This window comes from Bombina bombina, chromosome 2 (genome assembly GCF_027579735.1).
Source record: "Bombina bombina isolate aBomBom1 chromosome 2, aBomBom1.pri, whole genome shotgun sequence".
Classification (NCBI taxonomy): domain Eukaryota; kingdom Metazoa; phylum Chordata; class Amphibia; order Anura; family Bombinatoridae; genus Bombina; species Bombina bombina.
This window is the reverse complement of record NC_069500.1, coordinates 1,378,455,051-1,378,465,305: the sequence shown is the minus strand read 5'-3', so window position 1 is coordinate 1,378,465,305 and position 10,255 is coordinate 1,378,455,051. Positions and strand designations below refer to the sequence as shown.

Below are 10,255 nucleotides of genomic sequence, written 5' to 3'. Positions count from 1 at the left end.
CCTTTCCAAAATATTTGTTTTAGTTAAAATTAACCTGTAATCAACGTTGCTGAATATGTGGTAACTAAAGTCAATGCTTGCTTAAAGGGATATGAAACCTAAAAAAATCCCTTTTGAGTCAGATCATACCATTTAAAAAAAATAAAAATTCAGATTACATCAAATTTTTTTGTTCGCATGATATTCTGTGCTGAAGAGATACCTGCAGAACTAAATGGCAGGAAATAGTGCTGCCCTCTAATGCTCTTGTAAATGGATAACTTTCTTGCAAAACTGCTGGCATATAGTGCTCCAGAAATTGGCAGGCTCCTCAGCATATATCCCTGCATTTTAACAAACGATACCAAGAGGACAAAGAAAAATGATAATAGAAGTTAAGTTAGAAAGTTGTTTAAAATTGTATGCTCTATCTGAATTGTGAAATAATTTTTTTGGGTTTCATATCCCTTTAATTCACTTATCTCTTGGAGTTAGTGCTACACAACACAACTTTCCAATTCACCTCTACCATCAAATCTGGTTTACTCTCCTGTATCCCCCACATCAGCAATTCACCACTGGGAGCCAGCCAAACATGTGGCGACCAAATGAAGAGTCCTAAATGCACAGCCAATAGCCAGCTCCCAGCAGTGCACTGCTGCTCCTGATCCATATCTTTTTTTCTTAAACAAAACCATAAATCTTTACATGATGATGATGATTTCTTTCATTTAACAAGCAACTCATGAAATTGCTTAGAAATTCTTTCTGGTTTGCTTCGCCATAGGGAATCTTTACATTCCAAAACCAAGGCGGATCCTTCGATCATCCTGGGGTAGCAACCCTCATTTCCTTGGATCCTATTCCTATACTCAAGTAGGCTCCAGTGGAGAAGATGTAGAGAAACTGGTGAAACCACTGCCTTACACCGAGAGCTCCAAAATGGCCGTAAGTATCTACTTAGAAATGTATGTTTGCTTATAGAAGGGAAATGCTAGTTCTTGGGGAGCATATCAGTCTCTCGTCTCCATTCTTAGACCTTTGTTAATACAGTAGCTAACACAGTCATCAGTAACTCAAATCTACAGTCCCCATGGCAGAACATGCAGTGATCTGAGATGTCATCACAGAAAATGCAGCATGTCTGCAAAAAGAGCAGGATGCATGCAGGAACTATTAGTGCTTTCCCTTTGCAGCACTGCTCCACATCAGAATTTTCTCTAGAAATGGCACTATGCTCTGGCTGCACTGGGTATGTATTCCTTACAGAAGAAAACAAGGAAAGTCCAGCACTCCTGCAAATGGGTGCAAGCTGAAGGGCACTGTACTCACCCCAGCAATATCAGAAAAGTCCAAAACAGCAGCACTCCAAAAGTATCAAAAATACTTTATTTCAACAGAGTAACAGACAAAAAAAATCACGTTTCGGTCAGCAAACCTTATCATGATTTTTTTTTTTTTTGTCTGTTGCTCTTCTGAAATAAAGTATTTTTGATACTTTGGAGTGCTGCTGTTTTGGACTTTTCTAAGTATTCCTTACCACAGTGCAGCCAGAGTGAAGTGCTGTTTGAAGAGTACAGTCAAATACAGAGCAGCACTGCAAAGCAGCAGTGTATTAATTTATGACTGTCCATGCTGTATTGTAACTGTCTAATTTAAAATTGCATTTAATTTCAAAATGACCTGCAGAAAATTTTAAATAAAAAAAGCTAATTGCAGAAAGTGAAAAAAAGTTTTGCCTCTGGGTCTACAGTGTTACTGATGACTTTGTTTGTTACTGAAAAAAAAATCAGTGTAGGGGTTGGAAATTTAGAAGTGAAGACGTTTTTGGTCGTCTTGGCATAAAAACACAAAAGAAAGTCCCAAAGCGAAACTTGCTGGGAGCTTGACTAGGTATGTGGGTTTTGGAATAGATGGTTTCACACCAATGTTTGCTGGGAACACTTATTCTTTTAATTATGTTTGCTAAGTGCTCTGCATTTGTGACGTCTTGAGTGGGGGAAATTGTTGGCAAGAATTGCTCCCATATTTCTGACACTTTATGCAATTCTAATGTATTTAATGGTCCATTAATTGCTGAAATCTACAAATGCATAATAAAGACAATTTAAAAGCACTTTGAAATTGGGCAAAAACAATAATTGCCCATTTGAAAGTTAAATTTTCCTTTCCCTGTATCATGTGACATCCACCGTTGGAAAGATAATCGCCTAACCTTTCCAACTGTATTGGATCTGGAAAACAAAAAAGTTAAAAAAATATATATTTTAAAAAAATAAAAATAAAAAAACCCTTAAATGAGCTTAGCACCCAGGTGGGAAAGTGCTTAGCACTCAAAGGGTTAAAGAACTTGCTCCACATCTCCATCATTAGAGGATGCAGCATCCCTCTGCATTGCACAATATATATGAGTAACATGCGCCATCTTCTTGGCCAGAAGACTTGGACTCATCAAGCCTTTTTAGGCATCTTATATACAAGGTGATCTTCCCGCTCTGTAGAATATCTGGGAAATATGGTCTGGAACACAGTGAGTGGTAAGCTTTCCAGATTGGCAAAATGATCATTGCAAGTCTGTAATAGCTTTGTTTCCCATGCAGTTGCCTTTATAGTAGGCTCATCCAATTAGGTGATTTTATAGCTTAAAGTGGATATCTGCTGTTAAAACAAGGATAAAGGCGCTGTACACAAGCCGACTGTTACTAGGATTTCCCCAGGGGATGCTGTGGCTATTACACGGCCGACGGCCACCACCTTAGACCCCAACTGTCTCGTCCACAGTGCCGGGGTCATTCATACAGCAAACTCTAAGAATTGTATCAATATAATTTATATTATGCAGGTCAGTTGGGGATAGTAGTTGCAGATAAGGATGCCATCAACTTGCACTAGTAATTGCCGGGTCACTATTATCTTCTCAGCAGCTCTAGGAAGTATATGAGCACCCCCCCCTCCCCGATTCATGTTACTTGCTGAAGTGTGCACATAGCTTCTTTATCTCTTTATTAAATCCTTTTAAGGGCACCGTTTAAACACAGATTTTACAACTTTTTCATACATTTTAGTTCTGTATTCAGCCCCTCTTTCCTGTAATTTTGTCTGAATTTATGAATTTCAGACCTGAATCTGAAAGAGCACACATGGCAGCCTTCACAATCCTTACCCTGCCATATATATCTCTCTCTCCCTTATTTGCAGTTTATCTTATCATTTATGCTGAAGCTATACAATCAATATTGTGTTAATTGCAATACCAAGCCCTTTCATGTCCAAACTCAAGTCAATATTGGCACCTCCAAATCAGTATAGTGGTGGGTAAAGTCTGACCATTGAAAAACAATGCAGGAAATGTGTTAATACATTCTGATAATATTATGACTGCTGGTATGTTAATCTATTAAGACTGCATAAATGTAATTGCATGGGGTTTACATTCCCTTTTAAATACCTGTTTTGCGGGTGCCTTCTCTGCTTCTATCTTTGGATGCGGAGATGTCATTTGATAGAATAGATGGTGTATTTATGAGAGCGGTCCTGGTTCACATGGGTTTTGAGGGGTCCTTCCTTAAGGCTATTAAACTAATTTATTCAACACCATCGGCTTATTTTTCAATGTCAGGATATAGATCAAAAAGCTTCCCCATACTAAATGACACTAGACAAGGATGTCCCCTTTCCCCTCTCATTTTCGCTCTGTGTATAGAGCCACTGGCAGCTAAAATTAGGACCTACCCAGATGTGTCGGGTGTGGAGATAATGAACCACGAGTACAAACACACTCTTCGCAGATGACATACTGCTTAGTTTTATCAAACCTTTTGTCTCCTTACCCTATCTTTATGAATTACTAGACGATTATGCTGAGATTTTTGGATATAAGGTAAACCTGATTAAATGTGAAGCGCTGCCTCTGAACATGCTACAACACACTAAAAAGATTGTAGACAGTAATTTTTTACTTAAAATGGGCTACACACTATCAAGTATTTAGGGATAGCTCTTACACCGCAACCTGAACAATTATATAAATACAATTATATGCCTATATACAAAGAAATCAGGAAATATATAAATACATGGAGAGCATTCAGCTTTTTATGGTTAGGTAGATTGGCAGCTGTAAAGATGAATGTGCTTCCCAGGCTCCTATACATGTTTAGAGCCCTTCCTTTTAAAATACCTAAACCAGAGTTGGCTTTTATCAGAGGGAAGAAAATCATAAATATCATAACCAGGCATAAAACATTGGGGGGTGGTGGGAGCTCCAAATCTCTTAGAATATTGCAAAGCAGCAAGATTGGCCCAAAAAATTTACTGGGGGGAGACTCCAGAGTGATCCTCTGGACTTATATGGAGGCTAATATGCTGGGGTCCAATAACCCAGATGAAATCTTTCAGGGACGAACAAATAGGGAAAACTAAACTATCTGCCTCAGAATACACTACATATGCATGGTCCTTTGGGATCAAATCACAGTCTCTTCTACCACATTTCTCATTGGTGACTATTCGTTACCTCTTGCCTAAAGATACTCGGATAGTAGTTGACAAATGGGCCAATAAAGGGTTGTATAGGGTGGCGGATGTTTTGGAAAACAGGAAACTGATGACTTTCACCCAGATACAGAGTGCAATAAATCCACTTAAGTTACACTGGTACCACTGTATTCACCTTTTCTCCCCCCTCTCTCTCAAAGTGGCAGTTATCTATCGCCCTCCCGGACCTACCTCCCATTTCCTTGACAACTTTGCCGCCTGGCTTCCTCACTTTCTCTCTACAAATATACCAACCATAATCCTTGGGGACTTCAACATTCCCATTGACAACCCATCTGCCCCTGCTACCTCTAAACATCTTTCACTTACATCCTCCTTTGGTCTCTCACAATCCACCCTATTCCCTACCCATCGTGATGGACACTCCATCGACCTGGTATTTTCCTACCTCTGTTCTATATCTGACCTCACCTGTCGCCCTTTTCCCATCTGAGACCATCACCTGGTCACCTATAATATTAATGCAACAGCTAAACCAACTCCTCCATCCCGCCCCGCAGCTGTAGAAATCATCTGCATGCTGTGGATCCGCTCCAATTTTCAAAAACTATTCAAGATCTCCTCCCTCACACTTCCACTATAACCTGCCCTGATCTCGCAACATCAGACTATAACAAAACTCTCTCCTCTGCACTAGACACACTTGCCCCTCCCCAGCTGCGCAAAACATCACGCCGTCAGTTGCAGCCCTGGCACTCTCTGCAAACACGCTATTTGCAAAAATGCTCCCATACTGCTGAGCGTGTCTGGAGGAAAACTCACTCTGAACCTGACTTCTTACACTATAAGTTTATGCTTCATTCATACACTTGTGCCCTTCACTTAGCCAAGCAAACCTACTTCTCCTCCCTTATATCTACTCTTTCCTTAAACCCTAAACGACTCTTCTCCACCTTTAACTCTCTCCTCTACCCTCCTACTCCTCCCCCCTCATCTGTCTTTAGTGCTCAAGACTTGGCAGACTACTTTTTAAACCAAACAAATTCTATCCGGAGCAACATCCCAACACCAACCTGCAATACTCCATCAACAGGCCCTGCCACTCCCTCTGCCACCCTCTGCATCCTCCATCCAGTCACTGAGAATGAAGTTTCCTCCTTGCTATCTTCCTCCCGCCTCACTACCTGCCCACTCGACCCTATACCTTCCCATCTAATACCCTCCCTATCTATTACCCTCATTCCTGCTCTTACCCACATCTTCAACCTATCTCTTTCTACCGGCTCATTCCCATCTTCTTTCAAACATGCAATAGTCACTCCCATACTCAAAAAAACCCTCCCTTAACCCTAATTCTCCTGAAAGCTACCGCCCAATATCACTGCTCCCACTAACATCAAAACTCCTTGAAAAACTAGTTTTATAATCGCCTAACCCACTTCCTGTCCACCAACTCCTTGCTTGACCCCCTGCAATCCGGATTCCGCCCCAAACACTCAACTGAGACTGCCCTTACCAAGGTTACGAACGATCTCTCTGCTAAAAATATAGGCCACTACTCCATACTCATCCTACTTGACCTCTCGGCTGCCTTCGACACAGATCTGAATAGGCCTTTGCCCTAATCTTTCTTCCTTTTAAATGCTCTCTGAAGACTTTTCTGTTCAGAGAAGCCTACCACCCAACTCAATAATATTCCTTTTACCTAACAACATTTCCCTCCTCTAACTCTGCATTAACATCTTTCTCACTCTTGCAGTCCTCACCTCATGTTTCTCAACCTCCTACCCTTCTAGATTGTAAGTTCCCACGGGAATAGGGCCCTCGATTCCACCTGTATGTGTTTGTAAATTCTGTCCTGTCTCTTAGTCTTAGAAGTTTTATACTATTGTTTTATTTAAATGATCTGTATCCATGGACAGCGCTGCGGAATATGATGGCGCTTCATAAATAAAGAATAATAATAATAATAATAATACCTTCAGCTCCTCACTTTCAGGGATACACCATAAAACAGTTGATCTTGAGGGCTCCTCCTAGACCCAAACAAGCAATCTCTAAGCTGTACACCGCAATCCAATCAGCAGACATAGAATCTAAATCGACCTTAATATTGAAGTGGGAACAGGATCTAGGAACTCCTAGAGAGCAAAAAGTTTGGGACATTTTCAATTCAGCATGTAGGGGGTTATTGAGTGCAGACCTGAGGGAAAAACACAGTTAAAACCATGTTCAGATGGTATCTCACACCTTTAAAGACCTCCTCTATGTCCTCCACCAATAGTAGACTATGCTACAGGGGGTGTGGGGTCATAGGCTCCTATTGTCATATGTAGTGGGAGTGCGATCGAATTAAGCCAATTTGGGATAAATTGTCATCCTTACTGAGCAGGTTACTAGATGAACAGATTGAGTTGACCATGCTGCATAAACCAATACGTAAATTTAACAGTCGTATAAATACTTTTATAAGAATATTATGCATGGAAACAAGAATTTGCATCGCAAAGTATGACGTCGATAGAAATTATGAATAGGATTTCTATCAGATGTATAACTCAGCAGCTAAAATTTTAGACACAAAAGAAACATGACAAGATCAGGTTTTACTGGATACTTAAGGGGATTCTCTGTTAAATAGTAGCCGACAGGAGTGATGAGTGGTGGTTCTTTTTTCCAAGGTCTTGGGTGGAATGTGGAGGTCTCGGTGTCTAATTTTTATTTCCTCTTCCTGAGTTGTGGAGAACCATCTAGGGCGGAGTTTTTCCTTTATTTTTTACTATGTTTTTATTAGTTTCTTTTGAATTTATTCAATTAAATATTAAGACTACACTCTTAGCTAAAGGTTTAGTTTTTACAAGTACAAGGTAGATGATTCATCAAATGTTAAATGGCAGTGGATGTACAATCCTGACAAGAATATAGGCAGTAATAGCGTATTAATGAGAGAAATGATGTTTGCATGCCTTGCTTGTCGACCATTATGTTGCTTTTCCTTTGTGTCTGTATTATTAAAATTTTTAAATAAAAAGATTTCAACATAAATACCTGTTTTGCATGTTGAAATTTGTTATCTACATAATGTATGAATACTTGAGAATTTATCTCTAGGAAATCTATGTAAACAAGAAGAAGTTGAAATCAACCTCCTACTGGGATTGGTTGTTATAGGACCCAGTCCATTTAAAAAGGATTTCCTATAACTGCTTGTAATACAATTAACTCCTTCAGTTACTTTTTTCTCAATGTACATGAGCTTTTAAACCCCCCCCCCCCCACAAGTCACAACGTTTATTCTATAGTAGAACAAAGATAGAATATGCTGACTTTATAGATGGCAGAATACATTGTATGCTATAATAAACAGTTGCTCTTTTAAAACTCTTATCTAACCATGTGACAAGTGAGTGTTATAGAATACAGCTTGGGAACCATGGCTAGTGTAGTATAGGGGCCTGCTGCATTCTGTTGTGCATATTTGTATACTCAGATTTTGTCTCTTTAGCCCATGCAGGTGATGTTTTCCGGGGAAGCAACACACAGGAAGTATTATTCCACTACCCATGGTGCTCTTCTTTCAGGCCAGAGGGAAGCGGCTCACCTTGCTGACATGTACCAAGACCTCTTACAATGCAAGAACTGAAAATCTACTTAACGAACCACTGACTCGTGATTCCTACTACCGATGTGTTTAATCCTTTCTTTTTTTTATGTTTTTTTTTTTTAATATTGAAAGTAGAACAATTTTTATCTTTTTATGGAAATCCCGTTTTAAAAAAAAAAAGTCTGTAGCAAATTCATGTACTGTATTGTTGAGAGAGAGAGAAAAGGGTGCTCTTCTGTATAATTGCTGTTTTGTGTCTTTTACATTTTGCACACTTTGTGCCTCATTACTTTTTTTTCTGTATTGTAAGTGCCTTCTATAATAAATACTAAACAAAATATTAATAATAAAAGCATATCAGGTTAAACAGACTGGTTTTCTTATTAATAAAATGTATATAATTACCAGCACTAAACATATGACTGCTTATTATTAAATATTTTTTTTTGTATAGGAAATAGTTTTTTTTTTTTGTTTTTTTTAACCCCTAAAACCCAATTTCTTTATATCCACCACACAGCTGCACCTCTTTTTTTCTATTCCCATTAAACAGACATTCCATTTCTCTTGCAGTGTCAAATGTGCAATAAAACATGTAATATAATTTCATTAATCTTGCTTTTTTTCTGTAATTTTAAAGATACTTGTTACTAAGGGACCCGATTCTATAAAGCTCTCTGGGCTGGTGAAGTTCTATAAGAATTGTCACGAATATCTCAGGATTTAGCTGCTAAGGGGTTAATTCTGTTTAGTTTGTGATCTAAAAACAGTTATTTGCTTTTCAAGAAGAATTGTGTCCTGTGTTTGTGTTTTCTTTGAAGTGCCAGGAGCCTCATAAATAGTTTCTAAGGCTCACTCCACCAAATGTTATTGTGTATGCATTTAGTCATAAAGCCACTCAAGCTTTTAGCTCCAGAGATACAACAGTGCTTCTCCCCCATATCATGAGGAGGTCAATAACAGGACATTGGTATAATGTATATGTGTTTTAAAACTGCTATGACATTAAATGAAGGTAAATATGACAACCTATGTCATATCTGGTATCAAATTGATTCTCCCAATGAAACCAAGAGATTACCGGTCAGTATATCTGAAAATAGTTAACTAGCAGAAATTATAATGGGTTCTATAATTTCAGGCAAAAAACTTAGTTTATTAAAGGTCATAAAGACGGGGGGTTTCTTAGCCCGCCCAGGAGGGTGTGGTCAGGCAACTTGATCTCTGGAAAATAGGTATAAGAATCTTATTTTTTAACTATAAGATTGTCATTCTTACAAGGGGAGCTGTTCTACAGAGTAAGGACACAATTGCTTAATGCCAGTCCCCAGGCGCAGATCTTGAGACTAGTAAAGTATTCAATCTCTTTTTCTCTTTTTTTATTTTAACCTGTTTGCTGTGTGTAATTGTATTTGTAACACCTTTTTATTATGAATGCATTGTGCATAATATTTTTGGCATAATAAATCCTTTATTAAGTTTGGCCTTTGTCTAATAATTGAACCACGTTACTGAAGAGACTGGAATATTAGAACTGTATCATTTAGGTTATTTTCCGCTAAATTGTACTCAGAGAGTTAATGTGTAAGTCTGGGTTTTTCCTTAGGATTTTCCCTTTAATAAATTTTAAGTGGTGGTAGTTTTGGAGCTATATGGTTGTTAGTTTAGTGTGGGTGGCATTAAAGGGGAGATTTTGGACATTGCTTTTACGTCTAGTACAGACTAGGGAGTGTTAACCCTTGCACCCACGGAACTAAATCACAAGCTGGCCTGGTGTGGCTAGATTGTGACCTATTAGTGAGAGTAGAAGGGGTCTGATAACCCTTTCTGTGCCAAATAATTGACTGGCGCATGGTTGGTATAACCCTGGTTCGTCACAAATTGGTGGGCAGCAGTGTTGATCATTTTTGTTATTAGATTTTAGTGCTTGTGGATTGCTAGTGTGAAAATCCCAGTACTAAAAAGAAATTGTAACTCACAATTTCCAAAGGCTAAAACTCAGTGCATTATATAGTCACACATTGCAAACAGTCCCCTTCCCTATTCTGTTTTTCTTTTCTATTTTTATTTTTTACTATGGAGACGTATAAGGAGCAGACTAAAGAAGTGTTGGCACTGTTATGCCAGGAGCATGATATTCCAACCCATGGAAAGAACAAAGATTGACTAATACAA

The 10,255-nt window shown here is 38.7% G+C and overlaps 1 protein-coding gene across 4 annotated transcripts in view; it reads left to right on the top strand.

Moving 5' to 3' along the window:
- The window catches only part of SMOX (spermine oxidase), a 127,809-nt gene extending 119,362 nt beyond the window's left edge, over positions 1–8,447 (top strand). For all 4 annotated transcript variants that reach the window (XM_053704296.1, XM_053704297.1, XM_053704298.1 and 1 more), the window contains 2 exons: positions 767–927; positions 7,982–8,447. In XM_053704296.1, coding sequence (XP_053560271.1) covers positions 767–927; positions 7,982–8,119 — 299 coding nt within the window. In that variant the 3' untranslated portion in view covers positions 8,120–8,447. The remainder of the gene's footprint in view (positions 1–766; positions 928–7,981) is intronic.
- The last annotated feature ends 1,808 nt before the right edge of the window (positions 8,448–10,255 follow it).